The sequence below is a fragment of the Hylobates moloch genome, unplaced genomic scaffold (genome assembly GCF_009828535.3).
Source record: "Hylobates moloch isolate HMO894 unplaced genomic scaffold, HMol_V3 SCAFFOLD_3, whole genome shotgun sequence".
NCBI classification, from domain to species: Eukaryota; Metazoa; Chordata; class Mammalia; order Primates; family Hylobatidae; genus Hylobates; species Hylobates moloch.
In genome coordinates this window covers 153,649,359-153,675,009 of record NW_026652278.1, presented here as the reverse complement: position 1 = coordinate 153,675,009, position 25,651 = coordinate 153,649,359, and the positions used below count along the sequence as shown (strand labels likewise).

Sequence of the window (25,651 nt, the reverse complement as noted above, 5' to 3'; positions counted from 1 at the left end):
TTGAGTTAGAAAATACTGCAGAAACAGGTTTGGGGCACTCATTCATTCATCTAGCAAATGTTTGCTGAGTGACAATCATGAGATAGTGTTGAGTGCTGGGATTACAAAGACAAGAGGTGTAAAGTTAATGGGTCCAATGACGTCTAGTGGGGAAGAGACAAGTAAGAGACCATCACAGGATAGTTTGATAGAAGAGGCAAGCACAAAATGCTTTGAAAAACATGGAGGGTGGCACCATCCAGATTAGGGATATCCAGAAAGGCCATGTGGTGGGAATTGCACCTTCTGAGCATGAAAGAATGCACAGACATTAGCTAAAGGAAGAGCAGATCTCAAGGCTCCAACATCTGCTGACTGAGAATGAGCTAGAGGCAGAGGGGTCTTGAAGAGAACAGGAGTAATCCGAATCGTACCATGAGTTATGGTAAACCAAACAGGAAGCAATCTAGGCATTGAATAAAAGAGTTGGCCAGGCGCAGTGGCTCATGCCTGTAATCCCAGCACTTTGGGAGGCCGAGGCAGGCGGATCACCTGAGGTCGGGAGTTCGAGACCAGTTTGGCTAACGTGGCAAAACCCCATCTCTACTAAAAATACAAAAATTAGCTGGGCATGATGGCGCGTGCCTTTAATCCTAGCTACTCAGGAGGCTGAGACAGGAGCATCGCTTGAACCCAGGAGGCAGAAGTTGCAAAGAGCCGAGATCGAGCCACTGCACTCCAGCCTGGGTGACAGAGCAAGACTCCATCTCAAAAACAAACAAACAAAACAACAACAACAAAAACAGTTGCAGAGCAGTGTTGAATACCTGCTACTGGAAATTGAGGAGCCCACTCCAGAGCTAGGTTACACCCCAGATTACTGTCCTTATCTTTGTAATCTTAGCACTCAACAGCCATCCCTTACATCATTTGTCCTACTCCCTACTTCTTCCAAAATAAAGAGCTCTCATTCTGTGTAGCCATATCCTATTCATGAATCCTTCATTTCCGTCTCATTGTAGTGCAATTAGCTGACCTAAATTTTTTGGCATTGTCTTCTGTGCTTTTCATTTGCTGACTTATTAACCATATTGCTTCCCATGAACCATATTCTTTTTTTCTTTTTTTTAACATGTGATGAGAACACTTAAGATCTACACTCTTAGCAAATTAAAAGTATATACAATGCAATATATATCCATATTTTTGAGACGAAGTCTCGCTCTGTCGCCCAGGCTGGAGTGCAATGGCACGATCTCGGCTCACTGCAACCTCCGCCTCCCGGGTCCAAGCGATTCTCTTCTTCTGCCTCAGCCTCCCAAGTAGCTGGAATTACAGCTTGCGGCCAAGAGTTCAAGACTAGCCTGGGGCCGGGCGCTGTGACTGATGCCTGTAATCCCACCACTTTGGGAGGCCGAGGTGGGTGGATCACCTGAGGTCAGGAGTTTGAGACCAGCATGGCCAACATGGTGAAACCCTGCCTCTACTAAAAATACAAAAATTAGCTGGATGTGTGCCGGGCGTGGTGGCTGATGCCTGTAATCCCAGCACTTGGGGAGGCCAAGGCAGGCAGATCACCTGAGGTCGGGAGTTCGCGACCAGCCTGACCAACATAGAGAAACCCCGTCTCTACTAAAAATTAAAAATTAGCCGGGCGTGGTGGCACATGCCTGTAATCCCAGCTACCCAGGAGGCTGAGGCAGGAGAATCGCTTGAACCCGGGAGGTGGAGGTTTCGGCAAGCCAAAGTTGTGCCACTGCACTCCAGCCTGGGCAACAAGAGCGAAACTATCTCAAAAAAAAAAAAACAAAAACAATTAGCTGGGTGTGGTGGTGCACACCTGTAGTCCCAGCTACTCAGGAGGCTGAGGCAGGAGAATTGCTCGAACCTGGGAGGCAGAGGTTGCAGTGAGCCAAGATTGCGCCACTGCACTCCAGCCTGGGCAACAGAGTGAGACTCTGTCTCAAAAACAAAAAACAAAACACAAACAAACAAGACCAGCCTGGGCAACATAGCGAGACTGTGTCACTACAATTTTAAAAAAATTAATTAAATTTAAAAAATTGGATTCAGGTAGGGAATGTGTTCTCTTGCCTTTAATTTGTATATGGTTAAGAAGCTTTATAGTTTAGTAGATTTGTCTTAGAAACATAATCTAGAAAGTGGTGATTATGGCTTGCTTATTTTTCTGCACCCCAGGGTTCCTTGGATATCACCCAGAGTATTGAAGATGACCCACTTCTGGATGCCCAGCTTCTCCCACATCACTCATTACAAGCTCACTTTAGACCCCGATTCCATCCTCTTCCTACAGTCATCATAGTGAATCTTCTGTGGTTTATTCATGTAAGTTGGCTGCAAGAAGGGGACCTATCCAGAGGTGATGTTTGTAAAAATTATGTAAGTGTTTCAGTGGGCAGTTGTGCTGTATCTATCAACATTTAAAATGTAGGGCACATGTTCTTAGGACATCCTGAGGGCTGTGTCATGGGCAAAAAAAAAAAAAAAAGCACATACACTTTTACTTATATCTTCAAATAATTCATCGTGGATATATTTGCACACATGTAAAGATATTGCTGATAATAGCCATGTTGTCAATCATATCAAGAGACTACAAACTACTTGGCTACTTGGCATCCAGAAGACACTGTGTGTCCCATTCATATAAGGAAATGCTATGCAACTGTTAAGAATGGGGTAGATAGGTATACAGTATATTAACATAGAATAGCCTTCATGATTACATTGTCGAGTGAAAAAAATCAAGTTTTCAACCTTGTGTGCAGAATGTTCCTATCTGCAGTTTTTAAAAGGGAGTTGAGAGGGCTAGTGTGGACCTGTTTTCCTGTATATAATAGAATATTTCTAGAAGCATTCACAGACCTAGTTGCCTCTGAAATGAGGACTGAGGGTCTTGGTGGAAGAGACACTAATACAATTTACTGTTTACTTTTGAACACTACTTGATTTTTTAACCATGTGCTTGTATTACTTTTTCAGTTACAAAAAAGATGCAGAAAAGTCTACATATGTTGACACGGGAATTTATCAATTTACTTATACCTAGGGAATAATGTTTAGCAGACAAACCAAGTTGCAGTGGAATAACATGTACAATTTTTGTATGATGACAAAATTACAAATATCTGGAGTTTATAAAAACACATGTGCGAAAGGTCTTATCGCAGGCCTCACTGGTGGTGACTCTGCTGCCAGTCTGTTTAATCAGTTCCTCCCTTTCGACGATTGCAGTTGGAAGCACTAGGGGTTATGGTTGTTCTCTGTTGCAATGTGAAAAATCAAGAGGGTTCATTCTTACCACTTCTTGAGTATTTATGAGGACTGTGAATGGAGTTGATTGACTTGCTCAGCCTCTGCTCAGCCTCCTACTGATAGGTTTGCCTGTCTGCAGGGACCGTATCCCCCAGCACATTTCCTGGGTTCCCCTGCAGCTGGGATTCCTCTCCAGCGAAGTGCACTGTGGGAGACTTGAGTTAAGAACTGAATCACTGGGTAGAGAGGTGGTATCCCCTTTCCCTGAGAGAACTAGTAGCTGTGGTATGGCTCCACCATGGCTTCCTGATCCCCAGATCCCAGCTGAAGCACTTTCTTCTTGGTACCACCATGTACAGGGGTGGCCTTGTGGTTTCCAGATGGTGACCTCTTTTTCTTCTTTCCTTTTGCTTTTTGTATAACATACTCTGTACCAGCCTGGGTACCACAGCAAGAACCTGTCTCTATAAAAACTTTTTAAAATTGGCCAGGCGTGGTGGCACAGGACTGTAGTTCCAGCTACTCCAGAGACTGAGGTAGGAGGATCGCTTGAGCCCAGGAGGTTGAGGCTGCAGTGAGCAGAGATGGCACTACTGCACTCCAGCCTGGGCAACAGGGCAAGACCGTATCTCACACAGAAAACAAAAATACATTTAAACAAAACAAAACGAAAATACATTTAAAAACTCATTTATAAAAATAGGATAGGGGAAGCTGTATGTATAAGAATGTATGCTGGGAAGCTGGGTGCGGTGGCTCACGCCTGTAATCCCAGAACTTTGGGAGGCTGAGGCGGGTGGATCATGAGGTCAGGAGATCGAGATCATCCTGGCTAACATGGTGAAACCCCGTCTCTACTAAAAATACAAAAAATTAGCTGGGCGTGGTGGTGGGCACCTGTAGTCCCAGCTACTCGGGAGGCTGAGGCAGGAGAATGGCGTGAACCCAGGAGGCGAAGCTTGCAGTGAGCCGAGATTGTGCCACTGCACTCCAGCCTGGGCGACAGAGCGAGACTGTCTCTCAAAAAAAAAAAAAAAAGAGAGAATGTATGCTGGGATGGTAGTTACTGCTTCCTAATTGCAAATATTGAATATTACTCTTTCTGCTCTCCTTTCCCCCAGCTTGTGTTTGTTATTTTAGCATTTTTAACAGGTGTGCTTTGTTCTTACCCTGATCCAAATGAGGACAAGTGCCCAGGAAATTACACAAACCCACTGAAAGTTCAGACGGTTATAATCCTTGGGAAAGTTATTTTGTGGATTCTCCATTTACTCCTTGAATGCTACATCCAGTATCACCACAGCAAAATCAGAAACCGAGGTTATAACTTGATCTACCGATCGACAAGGCATCTCAAGAGACTTGCGTTGATGATACAGTCCTCTGGTATGTCCAGTTTTCTCTCAGCTGCTTGGGTGCTTGAGGGACAAAAATGACAGCAGAAAGAATATATGAAGTTTGATTTTAGAATCAAATATATTCTCTCATTTTTGTAAGGGTGATGTGTGTTCTGACCACTAAAATTTGGATCACCTTAATGTCTTAAAGCTTTTCTTGGCCGGGCGCGGTGGCTCACGCCTGTAATCCCAGCACTTTGGGATGCTGAGGCGGGCAGATCACGAGGTCAGGAGATCGAGACCATCCTGGCCAACATGGTGTAACCCCATCTCTACTAAAAATACAAAAATTAGCTGGGCGTGGTGGCACGTGCCTGTAATCCCAGCTACTCAGGATGCTGAGGCAGGAGAATTGCTTGAACCAGGGAGTCAGAGGTTGCAGTGAGCCGAGATTGTGCCACTGCACTCCAGCCTGGCAACACAGCGAGACTCCATCTCAAAAAAAAAAAAAAAAAAGCTTTTCTTGTGAAATATATAGCCTTAATTTTCATTTGAAATCTGTTATTTGTTATGCACATGGTACCCTCATAGCATGTGTGAAGTGTGGAATTATACCCTCTTTTGTTACCAGGTGGTTTACTCATCTCATAAAGATAGAAATGCTGCTGCTATTTGATATTTCTGAGAACAGGGAGAGGGAACTTTTAAATTTTGTTTTATTTTCTCTGAGGCAGGGCCTTGCTCTGTCACCCAAGAGTGAAAGGCAGTGGCGCCTTCATGGCTCACTGTAGCCTGGAATTCCTGGGCTTAAGCAATCCTCCCACCTCAGCCTCCTGAGTAGCTGAGACTACAGGTGTGTGCCACCACACCCGGCTAATTTTTTTAAAAAATTTATGTAGAAGCAGGTTCTCACTGTGTTGCCCAGGTTGGTCACTGGAACTCCTGGCCTCAAACAACCCTCCTGCCTCAGGCTCCCAAAGCACTAGGATTACAGGTGTGAGCCAGTCCTGGTGGGAACTTTTTAAAAATGAAGCTGAGTACTTTTCTTGCAGTAGGAGACAGTAATGGTTAGTTCCTAGGAAAGAGGACTGTTATGCAATGAGATGCATTATATCAAACAGAAAACTTGAAAAACACACAGGTCCTAATTTATGAAGGCAAGATCAGAAGGTCCACATGGGACTTGGAGTGCATGAGTACTTGCTTTTCTTTATTGTTGCAGACATTTTAAAGATTTAATGAAATTAAATTGAACTTCTTAAGGTAAATTTGGCATTAAGTTATAGTAAATGGCCGGGCACAGTGGCTCATGCCTGTAATCCCAGCACTTTGGGAGGCTGAGGTGGGCAGATCCCTTGAGGTCAGGAGTTTGAGACCAGCCTGGGCAACATGGCGAAACCCCCTCTCTACTAAAAACACAAAAATTAGCCAAGTGTGGTGGTGTGCCCCTGTGGTCCCAGCTGCTCTGGAAGCTGAGGTGGGAGAATTGCTTGAGCCAAGATCATGCCACTGCACTCCAGACTCCAGCCCGGGTGACAGAGTGAGACCCCATCTCAAAAAAAAAAAAAAAAGAAAAAGTTGTAGTAAATAACTTAGTTTCTACCTTTTAAAAAGATGCTGTTTTCGATTTGAGTCCAGAATAAATCTTAAAAATTTTTGAATCCAGGCCAGGCTCGATGGCTCATGCCTGTAATCCCAGCACTTTGGGAGGCCGAAGCGGAAGGATCACCTGACGTCAGGTGTTCAAGACCAGCCTGGCCAACATGGTGAAACCTCGTCTCTACTAAAAATACAAACGAAAATTAGCTGGGTGTGGTGGCACGCGCCCATAGTCCCAGCTAGTCGGGAGGCTGAGGCAGGAGAATCTCTTGAACCCGGGAGGCAGAGGTTACAGTGAGCCGAAGTCATGCCGCTGCGCTCCAGCCTGGGCAACAAGAGCGGAACACTGTCTCAAAAGAAAAAAAATTGAATCCATATGTAGTCTTCCTACTTGGAGGAGGCGGCGAGAACAAGAAAAAGAGGGAAAAAGAAAAAAAAAATTTTTTTGAATCCAGGCTGGGCATAGTGGCTCATGCCTATAATCGCAGAGCTTTGGGAGGCCAAGGTAGGAGGATTGCTTGAGGCCAGGAGTTCAAGACCAGCCTGGGCAACATAGTGAGTTCCCCCATCTCTACCAAAAATGAGAAATTTAGGGCTGTAACAAATGAGCGCCAAGTTAAGTTTAAAAAAAAAAAAATTCCTGGGCGTGGTGGCTCATGCCTATAATCCCAGCACTTTGGGAGGCCGAGGTGGGTGGATTCCCTGAGGTCAGGAGTTCAAGACCAGCCTGGCCAACATGGTGAAACCCTGTCTCTACTAAAAATACAAAAATTGGCTGAACGTGGTGGCGGGCAACTATAATCCCAGCTACTTGGGAGGCTGAGGCAGGAGAATTGCTTGAATCCGGGAGGCAGAGGTTGCAGTGAGCTGCAGTCATACCATTGCACTGCAGCCTGGGTGACGAGCGAAATTCCGTCTAAAAAAAAAATTAAGGCCGGGCACGGTGGCTCATGCCTGTAATGCCAGCACCTCAGCACTTTGGGAGGCTGAGGCGGGAGGATCACTTGAGGTCAGGAGTTTGAGACCAGCCTGGTCAACATGGTGAAACCCCATCTCTATTAAAAATACAAAAATTAGCTGGGTGTGTTGGCAGGTGCCTGTAATTCCAGCTACTCAGGAGGCTGAGAATCGCTTGAACCCGGGAGATGGAGGTTGCAGTAAGCTGAGATCGTGCCACTCCAACCTGGGTGACAGAGTGAGACTCCATCTCTAAATAAATAAATAAATAAATAAATCTCTATCTCAAAATAAATAAATAAATAAGTAAAATAAAATAAAATAAATAAATTAGTCATGTGTGGTGGCCTGTGCCTGTAGTCCTAGCTACTTGGGAGGCTGAGGTGGGAGGATCCACTTGAGCCCAGGAGTTTGAGGCTGCAGTGAGCTATGATTATGCACCGCACTCCAGCCTAGGTGAAAGAGTGACACCCCTCTCTGTAAAAAAAGAAAAAAAAATTGAATCAAATTAGAGATTTTTTTTCTCCAAAACAAAACAAAAAAAAGCTCTACAGAATTTAACTTTTATTTTTCTTCTGTTAGTGCATTTTCTTAAAGGGCATGCTGCAAGTTCATCTACTCAGGGAAATTCTCAGTGGAAGCTGAAGGGCTATGCTGTATCAGCATGAAGCAGTTTACAGAGTTGGGTGATATTGACTGCTCTTGAAGGGGGAGGATTTGTTTCTCCCTGCCTCTTGTGAGAATGAGCTTGAGAACGTTCAACTGTTTATGTGCAGCACTCTCTTTTGGCCAGAAGATGTCAGGGTAACACAAAGATTAAAAAAAAGAAAAAACTTATTTTTAAACTACAAAAGATCTTATATGATCTGTGACCAAAATAATACTCAGTTTCTCAAGTGATGGTCTGGAAATAGTATTTTTGAAGCTCACAAGGAGATTATTTGATCTTTACCTTTCCAAAATCTGCCTTTCAAATTTTTGTTAAACATGTGAGCCGTAATCATAATCTATTTCTAAACACTTGGACCTTTAGAATCACAGGTGATATCACGTTTATGTGGCTCATGTGAAAACCCAGAAAATCAAACGGAATGGAGCAGGTACTTAACCTTATTTCTATTTCTTTTTGCATAGAAAAATATTTTTTCTTATTTGCAAAAAAAAAAAAAAAAAAAAGACAAGATAAATCTATGGAGATGTAGGACTTACAGATAACAGTACTGATAATACTAACTTCTGCCTGATATATTTTGTTATTTTCCAGAGAAGAAAAAAAATTATTTACCTTTGGGTGGAGATGGGAGAAAGGGCTTTGCCTTCCTACCAAGTGAAAATATTTACCTGATTAATCTGTTCTCCTTCCTTAGATCCAAATACATATATATATGTATTTTTTTTGAGAGTCTTGCTCTGTTGTCCAGGCTGGAGTGCAGTGGTATGAACTCAGCTAACTGCAACCTCTGCCTCCCAGGTTCAACTGATTCTCCTGCCTCAGCCTCTCCAGGCTAGACTACAGGCACGCACCACCACGCACGGCTAATTTTTATATTTTTAGTAGAGACGAGGCTTCACCATGTTGGCCAGGCTGGTCTCGAACTCCTGACCTCAGGTGATCTGCTCACCTCGGCCTCCCATAGTGCTGGCATTACAGACATGAGCCACTGCGCCCAGCCTAATAATATTTGAGTTCAAAATGTATTTGGGCCAGGTGCGGTGGCTCACGCCTGTAATACCAGCACTTTGGGAGGTCGAGGCAGGCGGATCACCTGATGTCAGGAGTCCAAGACAGGCCTGGCCAACATGGTAAAACCCCGTCTGTACTAAAAATACAAAAAAAAAAAAAAAAAATTAGCTGGGCATGACTGGGGTGGTGGTGGGTGCCTATAATCCCGGCTGCTCAGGAGGCTGAGGCAGGAGAATTGCTTGAACCTGGGAGGTGGAGGTTGCAGTGAGCGAAGATGGCGCCACTGCACTCCAGCCTGAGCGACAGAGTAAGACTCCATCTTTAAAAAAAAAAATGTTTTTTTAATCAATTATTATTAGTTACATAGCCAAGTTGCATATTTGGGGCTTTTTTCACATTGAAATGAAAACTTGGTCCTTCACTGAAAATAGTAATTTTCAACCCATCATATGGGTCCAGTCAGTCTCTCTGGGGCCTAAAAGTGTAAAGCCAGAGGCTGAGGACATACAAAAGTACAGTTCAAGGGAACTGCTCTTGAAGGTAAATTCTGGAAGGAATTCCTGGCAGGAATTGTAGGACCCGAGGGCATAGTGATTGTGTCCTTCCTGCTCACCTTTAGTTCTCATGGCCCACATTCTTTGGGAGGGCCAGAGACTGTCTTGTTGACTTGTAGAAATGCCTGCTGGAGTCCTCACTGATATCTGTGCCTGGTGCCCTGGGGTGAGCCAGAGCGGCTGGGTGTCTCCTGTAGCATAGCATCTGACTTCAAGTCCCCTGTGAGTTTTGTTTGGAGGAGGGGCTGCATAGCATGTGCCTGGAACTGAAAATCAGAATTCTTGTTTTAATAATAATAATGATATATGGCATTTACTACATGTCTACTTAGGCATTGTTAGTTCATTTCTTCCTAGCAGAACCCTGTGTGATAAGCATTATTTCCCCCGTTATGTGGTGGAGGAGTCCAGGTCTGGGTGAGATCATGGGTTTCGTTTCTAGGAGGCAGCAGAGCCCAGGCATGGTAGCTCTCAGCTTGTGATCATTACAGGACCACCCAGCCCACAGGAACTTATTTCTTCCAAATATTCTTAATGAATAGCAAGCGTTAACCTTAGAATCTTTTTTTTTTTTTTTGAGACTGAGTTTCACTCTTGTTGCCCAGGCTGGAATGCAATGGTGCGATCTTGGCTCACTGCAACCTCCACCTCCTGGGTTCAAACGATACTACTGCCTCAGCCTCTCGAGTAGCTGGGATTACAGGTGTGCATTACCATGCCCAGCTAATTTTGTATTTTTAGTAGAGACGGGGTTTCACCATGTTGGTCAGGCTGGTCTTGAACTCCCAACCTCGAGTGATCCACCTGCCTTGACCTCCCAAAATGTTGGGATTACAGGCGTGAGCCACTGCACCTGGCCTAGAATGTTCTTTTTTCTTTTTTTTTTTTTTGAGACAGAGTTTCGCTCTGTCACCCAGGCTGGAGTGCAATGGCACGATCTCAGCTCCCTGCAGCCACCGCCTCCCGGGTTTAAGAGATTCTTCTGCCTCAGCCTCCCAAGTAGCTGGAATTACAGGCATGTGCCGCCACACCCGTCTAATTTTGTATTTTTAGTAGAGATGGGGTTTCTCCATGTTGGTCAGGCTGGTCTTGAACTTTCGACCTCAGGAGCCACCGCTAGCCTAGAATCTTTAAAATGGTGAGTGATGTAATACAAAAAACATTTAGACTATCTCTATGGTTATCAAATCATTTATAAAACACCAAACTAGGCTGGGCACGGTGGCTCACACCTGTAATCCCAGCACTTTGGGAGGCTAAGGCAGGTGGGTCACTTGAGGCCAGGAGTTCCGGACCAGCTTGGCCAACATGGTGAAAACCTGTCTCTATTAAAAACACAAAAATTAGGCCAGGTGCTGTGGCTCACGCCTGTAATCCCAGCACTTTGGGAGGCCGAGGCGGGCGGATCACCTGAGGTCAGGAGTTCGAGACCAGCCTGGCCAACATGGTGAAACCCCCTCTCTACTAAAAATACAAAAAATTAGCGAGGTGTGGTGGCGGGCATCTGTAATCCCAGCTACTCAGGAGGCTGAGACAGAAGAATCGCTTGAACCTGGGAGGCGGAGGTTACAGTCAGCCGAGATCGCGTCATTGCACTCCCGCCTGGGCAACAAGAGCAAAACTCTGACTCAAAAAAACAAAACAAAACAAAACAAATACAAAAATTAGCTGGGCATGGTGGCGTGGCGGGCACCTGTAATTCCAGCTACTAGGGAGGCCAAGAATTGCTTGAACTTGGGAGGCAGAGGTTGCAGTGAGCTGAGATCTCACCAGCCTGGGCAACAGAGTAAGACTGCTTCAAAAACAAAAAAAAAAGTCATTAGGCTGTTACTGTGTAACTGGAGAGTGTATTTGGTTAGCACAAAACTGATAAGGAGGCTGGTGTGGTAACCCAGAGATGAAGTGACTTTCATCTGAACTAAGATATTGTATGGGGTGGTCTTCTTCAAGGAGGGTACTTGTATAATGTCCACAGCACATACCATTATAAGGAATGCTTTATTTCACTATGGCTTTCCCACCAGACTGCAAACTTGCTGGTACATAGGACTTGCCCAGTACCCTGAAAATCCTTTGAAAACTCTTTCATTTCTCTGCAGTTTTTTTTCCTAGCGTGTATTTCTTTCCTAAATGTTGTAAAACTGTATTGTCTGGGCGCAGTGGCTCACGCCTGTAATCCCAGCACTTTGGGAGGCCGAGGCTCGCGGATCACTTGCGGTCAGGAGTTCAAGATCAGTCTGGCTAACATGGTGAAACCCTGTTTCTACTAAAAATACAAAAATTAGCTGGACATGATGGTGCACACCAGTAATCCCAGCTGCTCAGGAGGCTGAGGCAGGATAATCACTTGAACCCGGGAGGCAGAGGTTGCAGCGAGCTGAGATTGCGCCTTTGCACTCCAGCCTGGGCAGCAGAGCAAGACTCCATCTCAAAAAAAAAAGAAAAAAAGAAAAAGAACAGCATTGTGAGAAAGGTACTGTTATCTCTATTTTTTAGATGGGGACATCGAAGAGCAGAGATATTAGGTAACTTGTCCTGGATTTTCATCGAGGTAGTCCGGATCATGGGCATACTCTTAATCATCCTTTAGTTCTGCTGTTGCTGTGCCAGGTGACCAGAATGGGCTCCTAGGATTCCCACCGTGTGGGTCCTGAAGAACTGGTCTAATGGAAACTTTTTTTTTTCTTTTTTGTGTCTTAAATGCAAACTTCTAAAAATGGCATCACTTTTTACTTGCATTGGGTACCTAAAGGAAGTAATTGTCAATAATTCTATAAAGCAAAAAATCATTCCTAAGTTTTTAAGAAAGTCCAGGTTTTTATATAGTTGTATTATGGGCCATTATTAACTCTTAGATGTGTAGATTTTTTTTTTCCATTTTCCCCTAAATTTAGCAGTATTTTGTTTCTATCTTTTAACTTCCTTTGCTGCTAAGAATAAATAGTTTTGTGTGCAGGTATGCCCTTGTGGGTGTCAGTGCTGAGCTCTAACATGTTGTCTGACAAAACTGCTTTTCTACGTTCCTACACAGAACACTTCTTACTAAACTAGATGTGTGGAGTTTTCCCTACAACAGTTTAATTCAGTTCTTCAGCAGAAACCATCTGGGTGTCCTTCAACTTAATCCAATTATAGCACCATCTATCCTCAGATAGTCTTAGATCCCAAAAATTAAAGGGCTCTAGTCTTAGATCTCACAAATTAAAGGGCTCAATCCCACAAGACTCTCCCCATTTCAGATGTGAGTTGAAAGACCATGCTTCCCGTACTTCTGTACTTTTTTTTTTTTTTTTGAAGTGGAGTCTCGCTCTGTCACCCAGGCTGGAGTACAGTGGCGCTATCTCGGCTCACTGCAAGTTCCGCCTCCCGGGTTCACGCCATTCTCCTGCCTCAGCCTCCCGAGTAGCTGAGACTACAGGCGCCCGCCACCACGCCCGGCTAATTTTTTTCATATGTTTAGTAGAGACGGGGTTTCACCGTGTTAGCCAGGATGGTCTCGTTCTTCTGACCAGGTAGCTGGAACTAGGCTCCTTAGCCTCCCAGGTGGCTGGAACTACAGATGTGTGCCACCATGCCTGGTTAATTTTTTATATTTTTTTGTAGAGATGGGGTCTTGCTATGTTGCCTAAGCTGGTCTCGACCACCTGGGCTCAAGCAATCCTTTTGCCTTGACTTCCCAAAATGCTGAAATTACAGGTGTGAGCCACTGCACCTGGCCTGGGTCTTCATTTCTGAAGGCTGTGATCACTCAGGAAATTACAAGTGTTTTAGGAGCTCTGTGTAAGGAACCGGACAAAGACCAACTATCTATTGGACAAAGACCATATATGTCTTTCTCATCACATGCTGTGTTTTATGTTTCTCCTCCTCAGGCAACACAGTGCTTCTCCTCATACTATGCATGCAGCACTCCTTCCCAGAGCCTGGCAGATTGTATCTTGACCTCATTCTGGCCATCTTGGCACTGGAACTCATCTGTTCCCTGATATGTCTCCTCGTTTACACAGGTGAGAATTACAACGAGCCTGTTCTTATAGGAACCTCGAACTGCTTCCTTTCCTCCCAGTTTAAAGTATAGCCCATTATGTTAGCGACAAGGAAGTTCTCTGTGTATCTGAGTGGTGACCACATGCAGACTTCTTTAATTTCAAACAAACAGGAAGGTACAGCCACCACCAGTGAGACCCCATTCTTTTAAGATTGTGTCATTAATAAATTTTTGTCAACGCAAGTGAAACTTTTCCATTCAAACAAGACACAAACTTTTTGGGCTGGGAACGGTGGCTCAAGCTTGTAATCCCAGCTCTTTGGGAGGCTGAGGCAGGGGGATCACTTGAGCTCTGGAGTTGAAGACCAGCCTGGGCAACATGATGAAACTCCATCTCTCCAAAAATAAAAAAAAAATAGCCAGGTATGGTGGTGCACAACTGTGGTCCCAGCCCCTCGGGAGGCTAACGTGGAAGGATCACTAGAGCCTGGGAGACAGAGGTTGCAGTGAGCCAAGATCACGTGCCTACACTCCAGCCTGGGTGACAGAGTAAGACCCTGTCTCCTAAAACAACAACAAAAACATCCACAAACTTTTGCTTCTCTGAAGGCAGCTGAAATGTCAGCTTGCCATTTAAAATTAAAAATTAAGAAATAGGCCATGCACAGTGGCTCATGTCTGTAATCCTAGCACTTTAGGAAGCTAGCACTTTAATAGAGATGGGGTTTCGTCATGTTGGCCAGGATAGTCTCTAACTCCTGACCTCAGGTGATCCACCCACCTTGGCCTCCCACAGTGCTGGGATTACAGGCATGACCCACCGCACCCGGCCCCAAATTGTATATATTCATCTGCTTAATTAAGTTTTCATCCACATGTCCCACAGGCACCAACAAGATCAGAATTGAACAGAACATAATTTTCTTCAAAATTTCCCTCTATCCTAACTGTCCTCTTCTAGCTCAGTTAACAATACCAGCCTGCATTCACTTGATAAATCAGAATCCTAGAAACGTAGGAGTCATCTACTTTCTTCCTTCTACCTCACTCCCCAAGAACTGGATAGGATTGGTGATCAGTCAGTCATCAGTCTTATTCAGGCTACCTGTCTTTCAGCTCTGTCTCTTTTCTTTGGTCCCTGCCACTGCCTTGGTTAGGTACTCATCATCTCTTGCATGGCTACATCCAGGAGACACATAACAAGTCTCTTTCTCTCTGTCCACTGATTCGTATTTCTTATTCCTACCAACATGATCTTGTTTATACTTAACTCTGATTGTTAACAGCTTCCCTGCCTAGAGTTTTCTAATAGCTGAAGGAAAAAAAATCTAAAGTTTTCATGTGGCATAAAAGGCGTTTTCTTTATTTTTTTTTTGAGTCGGAGTTTCACTCTCTTCACCCAGGCGGGAATGCAATGGCACGATCTCAGTTCACTGCAGCCTCTGCCTCCTGGGTTTAAGTGATTCTCCTGCCTCAGCCTCCTGAGTGGCTGGGATTATAGGCGCCTATCACCACGCCCAGCTAATTTTTGTATTTTTAGTAAAGATGGCATCTGACCGTGTTCGCCAGGCTGGTCTCAAACTCCAAACATCAGGTCATCAACCTGCCACAGCCTCCCAAAGTGCTGGGATTACAGACATGAGCCACCATGCCCAGCCTGAAAGGTTCTCCTTGAATGGCCTCTACCTAGCCTGCTCTTCAGGGATGATGGTGAGATCCTTTCAATGACTGCCAGTTGCTCTGAGGATAAAATCTAAATGTCTTAGGCCGGGCCTGGTGACTCACGCCTATCATCTCAGCACTTTGGGACGCCGCGGCAGGCGGATCACTTGAGGCCAGGAGTTTGAGACCAGCCTGGCCAACATGGTGAAACACCGTCTCTACTGAAAATACAAAAAAAATTAGCTGGGTATGGTGGTGCACGCCTGTAATCCCAGTCGGGAGGCTGAGGTGGGAGAATTGTTTGAACCTAGGAGGCAGAGACGGAGGTTGCAGTGAGCCAAGGTTGTGCCACTGCACTCCAGCCTGGGCGACAGAGCAAGACTCCGTCTCAAAAAAAAAAAGTGTAAATGCCTTGCATGGCACACCAGCCACTCCTGATGCATTCTCTGCCCACCTTCCCAACCTCACCCCTTGTCCATACACCCTCACACATACATACATGTAGCTTCTCAAGACCATAGCATTTGTTCAGACTCCTCCTGCACCTGAAGCGCCCTTCTTTATTCTCCTAGTCTGTGTGATTAATTCCTGTGTTTCTCTGAAGGATAAGCTCAAACTCTATCCTCTTTCCCGTCTCTGATACCTCCTGTTGAGTTAGGCACTGCTTTCCAGGCCAAAAAGCAGCTTGACAACTCCAACTCCTTGTGCAAGCCTCTTGCACAAGCTTCTAATGAAGGTACTTTCCATACTGTCTTAGAATGTAGGCTTATTATCTGTATTTTCCCCTGGACCAGAGGAAGTCATGATTTCTGAATTAGATGGCTGGCTGGTTGCTCAACTTCTCTGGGCTTCACTGTGGGATAATAGGAGCATCCACTTCATGCAGGTGGTTATGAGAACTGAATGAGGGCCTCCATGTAAAACATTTAAACTGTGCCTCATGTGTTCTAAGTGCACAATAAATGTCAGCTGTTATTGCTATTTTCAATACTAATGTAATCCCTATGTTCCCAGGGCTTAGAACAGGCCTGGCACATAGTAGACTTTGAAATACTCGAGGACGTTAATAAGAACAGCAAATTAGCATAATTTGAAAAAATGAAACTAGACTTGTCTTTCAGAATTCGATCTAATAATGACTTATTATTTTAGTGAAAATCCGGAGATTTAATAAAGCTAAACCAGAGCCTGATATACTTGAAGAAGAAAAAATCTATGCTTACCCCAGCAATATTACCTCAGAGACTGGATTCAGGTAAGATTTAGGTGAGAATAAAATAATTGAGTTTTTTCCCCTAGAAAGCTAGAAACCATTCTGATGCTTGGAATTTATGATTGTGTATTTGTACTTTTACATTTGTTTATTTCCTTTCAGCTGTGGTGAAATCAAGTCTAAATCAGGATGTGTAAATGTATTAAATAGGCCATATATTTGATGCAAAAGTAAGATTAACCACTTAGCCAACCTATTTAACCTCTCAAGAGCTTTTGACGTCATTAACTGGTTACTCCCTCCTTGAAGCACCTTTTTTAATAGGTGTCTTTGTTTTTTTCTTTTCTTTTTTTTCCTTTTTCTTTTCGAGAGAGTTTCACGCGATCTCGATCTCCTGACCTCGCCTCCCGCCTCAGCCTCCCAAAGTGTGGTTACAAGGTGAGCCCCGTGCCTTTTTGAGATGGAGTTTTGCTCTTGTTGCCCAGGCTCGAGTGCAATGGCATGATCTTGGCTTACCGCAACCTCCACCTCCCAGTTTCAAGCGGTTCTCCTGCCTCAGCCTCCCAGTAGCTGGGATTACAGGCATGCACCACCATGCCTGGCTAATTTTGTATTTTTAGTAGAGGTGGGGTTTCTCCATGTTGGTCAGGCTGGTCTCGAACTCCTGACCTCAGGTGATCCGCCCACCTCAGCCTCCCAAAGTGCTGGGGTTATAGGCGTGAGCCACCTCGCCTGGCCTGTTTTTTTCTTTTTAAGGCATGGAGTCTCTCTGTATTGCCCAGGCTGGCCTCAAACTCCTGGGCTCAGACAATTCTCCCATTTTAGCCTCCTGAACAGCCAACCTGGTCTGCCTGCCCTTGTTTCTATCCAGTCTCTCCCTAAGTGACTTCCATGGTAATTAAAATATCATTCATATCTGTTGGAGATCTTGGGGCTAAAGTAGATGTAAAAAACTATACAGGCCCGTGTGGTGGCTCATGCCTGTAACCTCAGCACTTTGGGAGGTCGAGGCTGGTGAATCACCGAAGCCCTGGAGTTCAAGACCAGCCTGGGCAACATGCCAAAACCCTGTCTCTGCAAAAAGTACAAAAAATTAGCCAAGTGTGATGGCAGACACCTGTGGTCCCAGCTACTCAAGAGGCTGAGGTGGGAGGATTGATTGAGCCCAGGAGCTTGAGGCTGCAGAGAGCTGAGATTGTGCCACTGCACTGCAGCCTGGGCGACAGAGTGAGACCCTGACTCAAAAAACAAAACTATATAAACAAAAAAATGAGGTGATTATTAATTCTAGGTAAATCAGAAGGCTGATTTACATGGCTTAACTGTAACTAATATTTAGCCAACTGTTACATGTTTAACCGTGGCTAATATCTAGATAGTGATATTGCAGTTTCTGAATATTGATTTAACCCAAAATTGTAATATTGCTTACTGGATTGAGAGGCTACAAGAAAGAAGACATAAATGTATATGTATATGGATTTGGGGAAAGTGAGAGAGCTAAATTCTAATTTCTTATATAGGAAGTCTGCAGATAATAGCAAAAATTGAAAAATCAAGAAATTGTATAATCTCATTATTTAGAAATATAGAGAGAAATACAGAAGAAACAGTTACAAAGAGTTGAAAGTGGCTACCTTTGGGCCTGAAACTCAGAGGTGGTGGGTCGTGAGGAGCGAGGGGGGGGGATTATTTTTCATTGTGATCCCTTTTTTTTAACTCTGTATGAGTATTAAGTAGATATAAACAACAATAAAAAAATAGATCCCATAAATATGCTGCTGACTCCCAAACATGTATCTCCAGCTGTGTATTTCCCCTGTGGTCCAGATTTGTGTATCTGACTTTCTCATTAGCCATCAGCATCTCCAGTTGGATGTCTGCAAACTTAATGTGTCCAACACAGAGCCCTCTCCCAACTCAAATCCAGCCTTCTCCCATCTTGGGAAGTGGCATTGCTATTCAAAAGGTTGCTCAGGCCACAAAGCTGGCATCATCCTTGACTCCTGTTTCCTTCACCCCACCTCCACCCAGATAACCCATCAGCAAGTCCTGTTGGGTCTGTCTCTAAAATAATAATCTGGCCGGGTGCAGTGGCTCACACCTATAATCTCAGCTACTTGGGAGGCTGAGGCAGAAGAATCACCTGAACCCGGGAGGCGGAGGTTGAGGTGAGCCAAGATTGCATCACTGCACTCCAGCCTGGGCAACAGAGTGAGACTCTGTCTCAAAAAATAATAACAATAATAAAATAAAAATAAGATAATAATCCAGCCACTGTTCTCTACCTCCACTGCCACTAACATCTCTCACCTGGATGTGCAAGAGTCTCCTTACTGGTCGCCCCACTCCCATCTTCCCCTGCAGTCCCTCCGATGGCCTCTACTTTGCCCAATCCAGAGTGAACTGACTCTTGGTCCTTGTGTTTGCCCTCTCAATGGCAGTGGGCACAGTTAATCACTGTCTTTTCCTTGAAATGCTTCTTTCCCTGGGCTCTGGGGCATGACACTCTCCTGGTTTCCTTGCCATCAACCTGCTCTTACTTTTTCAGTCTCTTTATCCTGCTCCCCTTCCCCTTCAAGACTCCTAAAGATTGGTGTGCCCAAAGCTCAGGCTTCAGACCTCTTTTCTTCTTTATCTGCATCATTTTGTGATTCTTCTTTCTTTTTTTTTTTTTTTTTTGAGACAGAGTCTGGCTCTATTGCCCAGGCTGGAGTGCAGTGGCACAATCTCAGCGTACTGCAAGCTCCGCCTCCCGGGTTCACGCCATTCTCCTGCCTCAGCCTCCCGAGTAGCTGGGACTACAGGTGCCTGCCACCACGCCCAGCTAATATTTTTCTGTATTTTTATTAGAGACGGGGTTTCACCATGTTAGCCAGAATGGTCTCAATCTCCTGACATCGTGATCTGCCCGTTTCGGCCTCCCAAAGTGCTGGGATTACAGGTGTGAGCCACCACGCCCAGCCTCTTTTTCTTTTTTTTTTTTTTGATAGGAGTCTCACTCTGTCACCCAGGCTGGAGTGCAATGGCATGATCCTGGCTCACTGCAACCTCTGCCTCCCAGATTCAAGTGATTCTCCAGCCTCAGCCTCCTGAGTAATTGGGATTACAGATACCCGCCACCACGTCCAGCTAATTTTTGTATTTTTAATAAAGACAGGGTTTCACCATGTTGGCCAGGCTGGTCTTGAACTCCTGACCTCAAGTGATCCGCCTGCCTGGGCCTCCCAAGGTACTGGAGTTACAGGTGTGAGCCACCACAGCCCGCTCTTTTTTTCTTTTTTTTTTTGAGACAGGACGAGAGCTCTGTCGCCCAGGCTGGAGTGCACTGCTGTGATTTTGGCTCACTGCAGCCTTGACTTCCTGGGTTCAAGCGATTCTCCTGCCTCAGCCTCTAGAGTAGCTGGGACTACACGCATGTGCCACCACACCCAGCTAATTTTTGTATTTTTAATAGCGACAAGGTTTCACCATGTTGGCCACGCTGGTCTCAAACTCCTGACCTCAAGTGATCCACCCACCTTGGCCTCCCAAAGTGCTGGGATTACAGGCATGATTACACCACTTCTGGCCATGTCTGTGGTTCTTCTCATCCCGCTTTTGGATCTATATAATCTGAGACACAAGTTATTCCTTAACATCATCTGAAATGGATAGCAACAGACATAGGAATATAGTCAGTATATATAAAGAAAGTGTGGGCCAGGTGGGGTGGCTCACGCCTGTAATCCCAGCACTTTCGGAGGCCGAGGTGGGTAGATCACCTGAGGTCAGGAGTTCAAGAACAGCCTGGCCAACATGGTGAAACCCTATCTCTACTAAAAATACAAAAATTAGCTGGGCATGGTGGCAGGCGCCTGTAATCTCAGCTACTCAGGAGGCTGAGGCAGGAGAATCGCTTAAACCTGGGAGGTGCAGGTTGCAGTGAGAGGAGATTGTGCCACTGCACTCCAGCCTGGGCGACAGAGCTAGACTCTGTCTCAAAAAATAATAATAATAGTAATGTGGTTACATAGCCCATTCCTGTAACCACATTATTTATAACTTTATTTCTAAGAATAAATCTTTTTTGTTCACGTGGGACCATTCCCATATGATATTTTTCATGCTGAATTTCTCACTTACCATCCCTTGAAATAGTTCCCTTTTAGCATATATAGAATATCTGAGTAAAACACATCCAAAAATATTTTATTTCTTGAATAGGCAATTTTTAGTCAACATTAAAATTCATCTGGCATATTATTGTCATTCTTGTTATCATCATCACTATTCCTAGTACTAATATCTTAAATTAGTGGAAGGAAATTAAAAACACTTTATAGCTATTACTTCTGAGCAGTGAGACCAAAGTGAGTTGGGGCAGTAGTGTAGGAAGGAGTTAGATTTTTGTTTGTTTGTTTTATATACTTATATAGTATTTTTATTTGTGTCAAGTGCAAAAAGATACATTTTTGTGGTATGGGAGAAAAAAGGAGAAATGCAAAAATAAACAAATGCCATACATTTAAAAAATTGTTTCCCATGGTCAAAGTTGTCTATTTTAATTGTCATTTGATTATTGAATGAATTTTGCCTTTATTTGTCTTTAAATGCCATTTAAGTTGATCACTTATACTCAATTATCTTATACTCAATTATCTAACAAATTAGGATCCTTCTTAAATAAAGCAATGATGGCCTTTTTTAAAACATAGAGGTGTGAAAGTTTATAACATTTTAAATTTATTTCGAGAGTCGAAGTTACTAAAACGATTTATGAAAATAATCTTATTTGGCAATATTACCCTGGCTTCTGACATCTAAGAAATGGTGACAAATATAATATGCTTTACTAAAAACTAGTAGGTACTCGTTTGCAAAGACACAAATGAGTATTGGTGAATATGTGTAACCCATTTATATCTTGATTACTTGCAGGACCATTTCAAGCCTAGAAGAAATTGTTGAAAAGCAAGGAGACACCATTGAATACCTGAAGCGACACAATGCGCTGCTGAGTAAGCGATTGTTGGCTCTCACTTCCTCAGACCTGGGCTGTCAGCCAAGTAGAACGTGAGAGGCTCGCGGTCATGACAGCAATTGCAGAGGAACCCAGAGTAATTCAGACTGACTGACCACCTGACAAGCTGCCACGGGGAACTGCAGCTTTTGCTGAATAGCATTTTACAGTGTTTGTTGGAAACCCGAATTTGGTTCTGACTTCTGTGGCTGTTTAAAATATAGAGCTTGTGGGTCACTTGAAAAGTACCTGTAGAAGCCTGGATAACCTGAGGGGAATGTCTGTTTTGTACTTTTGGAAATTATTTAACTGCGTGGTTTATCCTAGGATCAGAGGCTAAACAACTCCGTAGTCAACAGTTTTCTACCTGACGTTAGAACCCTGTAATGATTTCATTATGGATAGGGGAAGTCTAACAAGACAATCGATTTTAAACAGGGTTTTAATCAAATAAGTTCTTCCCACTTTTAAGCTGATGAAAGAAGTAATTATTTCTTGTGAATGTTTTTTCCTGGAGAGCCTTATCATGTATGTTATATGCTTATGTGGTGTTGGATGACATCATGGACCATATAGCTTTTATAGAGAATTTTCTCACCATAAGACTGAGGTCTCACCAGGTGATCTACTATGCAAACTCCTACAGTTTTCTATTCTTAAGAAATAAGGGCCCGGCGCAGCGGATCATGAGGTCAGGAAATCAAGACCATCCTGGCTAACACGGGGAAACCCCGTCTCTACTAAAAATACAAAAAAAATTAGCCAAGCTTGGTGGCGGGCGCCTGTAGTCCCAGCCGCCCGGGAGGCTGAGGCAGGAGAATGGTGTGGACCCGGGAGGTGGAGCTTGCAGTGAGCCGAGATCGCGCCACTGCACTCCAGCCTGGGCAAGAGAGCGAGACTCCGTCTCAAAAAAGAAAAAAGGAAAAGAAAAGAAATAAGATATGATGATTGATTACTTGGACCAGTGTTAGACCAACGTGTGTTAGACAAACCTGTGTTGCCTGTTATATTGGCTGCACCTTCCATTAGCAATAGCTGAAAAATTCAAAGAATTTAGAACTTTCACTTTATTTTTGCCATTCTTCAAGAAGTTGCTGTATATTTCAGTCTGGCTATACCTTCAATTGATCAATAACTTCAATTATAGGAAAGGTATCTTCTGTAATTTTAAATTACTGTAAAAAAAAGATACCTTTTAAAGCCTTGGATTATACTTAAAAATTGTAATGGATAAAATGCATATTAAATTATATGCAGATATTAAACATATCTGATTCTGAAGGTAAAAATGAAGTATTTTTCAAGCAAATGGCATTATTTCTCCATTTTTCCTAGTATGCCCCTTTAATTTGTCAATTTGCTGTTAGCACTGTTATATGCTGCCTTAGAAAGACTTTTGGTTGAAGGCTGAATATGAGGGGAGGGGATATTTGTGATTGTGTTAATCTTTTTTGATCATTAGCTGAATATTCAATTCAGCTATTGATTATATAGGGATGTGTTCGATATAACTATATAGGCAAGGGATATATTGATTTGGCCACATCTATTTGATTTATGGAGGGCAAATACCTGTTTCTTTTAGATACAGCCATTGCTGGGGCATTCTAAAAGTTTTCTACTAAGATAAAGATGATTGTGTATGGCTGGGAGCAGTTGTTCATGCCTGTAATCTTAGTACTTTGGGAGGCTGAGGCAGGAGGATCACTCGAGGCCAGGAGTTTGAGACCAGCCTGGGCAACAGTGAGACACTGTCTCTCAAAAAAAAAAAAAGATTGCGTGTCACCTGCACACAACATTCACAAACTAAAGCCAAATTGTATTTTTAAAATTTCCTTTCTCCCTTCCGTTTTTTTTTTTTTGTTTTGGGGGGTTTTTTTTTTGTTGTTGTTTTTGAGACAGAGTCTCACCCTGTTGCCCAGGCTGGAGTGCAATGGCGCCTTCCTTTCTTTCTTTCTTTTTTTTTAGACGGAGTCTCGCTCTGTTGCCCAGGCTGGAGCGCAGTAGCATGATCTCGGCTCACTGCAACCTCCGCCTCCCGGGATTAAGAAATTCTCTTACCTCAGCCTCCTGAGTATCTGGGATTACAGGCACATGCCACCATGCCTGGCTAATTTTTGTATTTTTAGTACAGACGGGGTTTCACCATGCTGGCCAGGCTGGTCTCAAACTCCTGACCTTGTGATCCGCCCTCCTTGGCCTCCCAAAGTGTTGGGATTACAGGCATGAGCCACTGTGCCCGGCCTTCCTTTCTTTTTAATAAGTGTATCTCAAAGCCATTGCCTTCTCTAGAAATCTGTTTCTCTGTTCTGGAAGAGCCTATAAACTTTGCCTTCAGTTGTTTTTCTTTTCAAAAGGGAACACCAGTGGTAGATGATTAACTCTTATTTATTTTTAAAATTTAATTTGGATCTATAGTCAGTATCTGAGATTTATGGGATGAACTTTGGTTTATAAGGAACAGTGTACTTAAAAAGTTAGGGTGCCCATGTTCTCATGTAATCATCAACATGTTTGTTGTGTAATCATCAACATTTTTCTGAATGCAATAATGAACATTTCAAACAATAAATGAAAATGAAACTAAGTATCAGAAGTAGCAAAACACCCGGTGCAGTGGCTCACGCCTGTAATCCCAGCACTTCGGGAGGCTGAGGCAGGTGGATCACCTGAGGTTAGGAGCTCAAGACCAGCCTGGCCACCATGGTAAAACCCCATCTTTACTACAAATACAAAATAAGCCGGGCATGGTGGCATGCATCTGTAATCCCACCTACTCAGGAGGCCGAGGCAGGAGAATCGCTTGAACACAGGAGGCAGAGGTTGCAGTGAGCTGAAATTGCACCACTGCATTCCAGCCTGGGCGACAGAGCTAGACTCGATCTCAAAAAAAAAAAGAGGTAACAAAACAGAAAAATGAACAAAACAATTTAAATGTTAAACATTCTATTCACCAGGCTGGTAATTGTGCTAGCACTGAGGATACAAAAATTAAAGACTCTGGTTGGCAGCTTATATTCTAAAGAGACTGAGGAATAGATTTCCAGACTCTGTGCTAAGTGCAGTAATGACAGTAGGCCCAACGTGCTGTAGGAGCTCCACGTCGGGGGTACCCTGGGGGCAGGAGGGTAGAGGGTTTTAAGAATGCCAGACAAAACAATGAGTAAAGTAGGAAGGCAAATAGCTACAAAATATCACAAGCACTGTGTATAGCTGGAACCAAAAGTGTGAGGCAGGACCTGGGTGGAGAGGTAGACAAGGTCAGAGCTTGGAGGACCTTGGTACTATGCTGGAAGACCACACTTTATCTTGTTGATAATGGGATCCTCTGAAGCATTTCAAGCAAGGAAGTGACAATGTCAGTTTTAGTTTCGGCAGGATCAGATCGTAGTTCACTATGGAGGAAATATGTGTGGCAGAAAGATATGGCCCTGAACTAGGGCAGGTATAGTAAACCTTTTATTATAAGTATATATGTGTGTAGGTATATAGATAGATATAGGTATATATGTATGTATATGTATTCCAAATGACAATAGTATCATGACTTATTATAAAGTTAAAAGCTCATTTTTTAAAAAATGGCAATATGGAAAAATATAAAGCAAAACAGTTATTTGAAATCTCACTACCAAGGGATTATACCAATGTACACCTTTTTTTGTTTTGTTTTTTGTTTTTAGTCTCACTCTGTCTCCCAGGCTGGAGTGCAGTGGTGTGATCTGGGCTCACTGCAACCTCCTCCTACCGGGTTCAAGTGATTCTCCTGCCTCAGCCTCCCAAGTAGCTAGGACTACAGACACGTGTCACTATTTTTTAGTACAAAAATATTAAAAATTTGGGCTGGAGCCGGGCGCGGTGGCTCACGCTTGTAATCCCAGCACTTTGGGAGGCCGAGGCGGGCGGATCACAAGGTCAGGAGATCGAGACCACGGTGAAACCCCGTCTCTACTAAAAATACAAAAAAATTAGCCGGGCGTGGTGGCGGGCGCCTGTAGTCCCAGCTACTCGGAGAGGCTGCGGCAGGAGAATGGCGTGAACCCAGGAGGCGGAGCTTGCAGTGAGCCGAGACTGCGCCACTGCACTCCAGCCTGGGCGACAGAGCGAGACTCCGTCTCAAAAAAAAAAAAAAAAATTGGGCTGGGTGTGGTGGCTTACGCCTGTTAATCCCAGCACTTTGGGAGCCAAAGTGGGTGGATCATGAGGTCAGGAGTTGGAGACCAGCCTGGCCAAGATGGTGAAACCCCATCTCTACTAAAAATACAAATATCAGGCCAGGCGCGGTGGCTCACGCTTGTAATCCCAGCACTTTGGGAGGCTGAGGCGGGCGGATCACGAGGTCAGGAGATCGAGACCACGGTGAAACCCTGTCTCTACTAAAAATACAAAAAAACTAGCTG

General features: G+C 44.0%; 1 protein-coding gene across 1 annotated transcript in view; it reads left to right on the top strand.

The window, feature by feature from the left end:
* Positions 1 to 25,093, top strand: part of TMEM192 (transmembrane protein 192) — a 45,522-nt gene extending 20,429 nt beyond the window's left edge. Inside the window, exons 3-7 of the mRNA XM_032148811.2 lie at positions 2,179 to 2,325; positions 4,377 to 4,641; positions 13,259 to 13,393; positions 16,189 to 16,291; positions 21,170 to 25,093. Of these exons, the coding sequence (XP_032004702.2) occupies positions 2,179 to 2,325; positions 4,377 to 4,641; positions 13,259 to 13,393; positions 16,189 to 16,291; positions 21,170 to 21,308 (789 nt within the window). The 3' untranslated portion in view covers positions 21,309 to 25,093. The remainder of the gene's footprint in view (positions 1 to 2,178; positions 2,326 to 4,376; positions 4,642 to 13,258; positions 13,394 to 16,188; positions 16,292 to 21,169) is intronic.
* Positions 25,094 to 25,651: the final 558 nt, after the last annotated feature.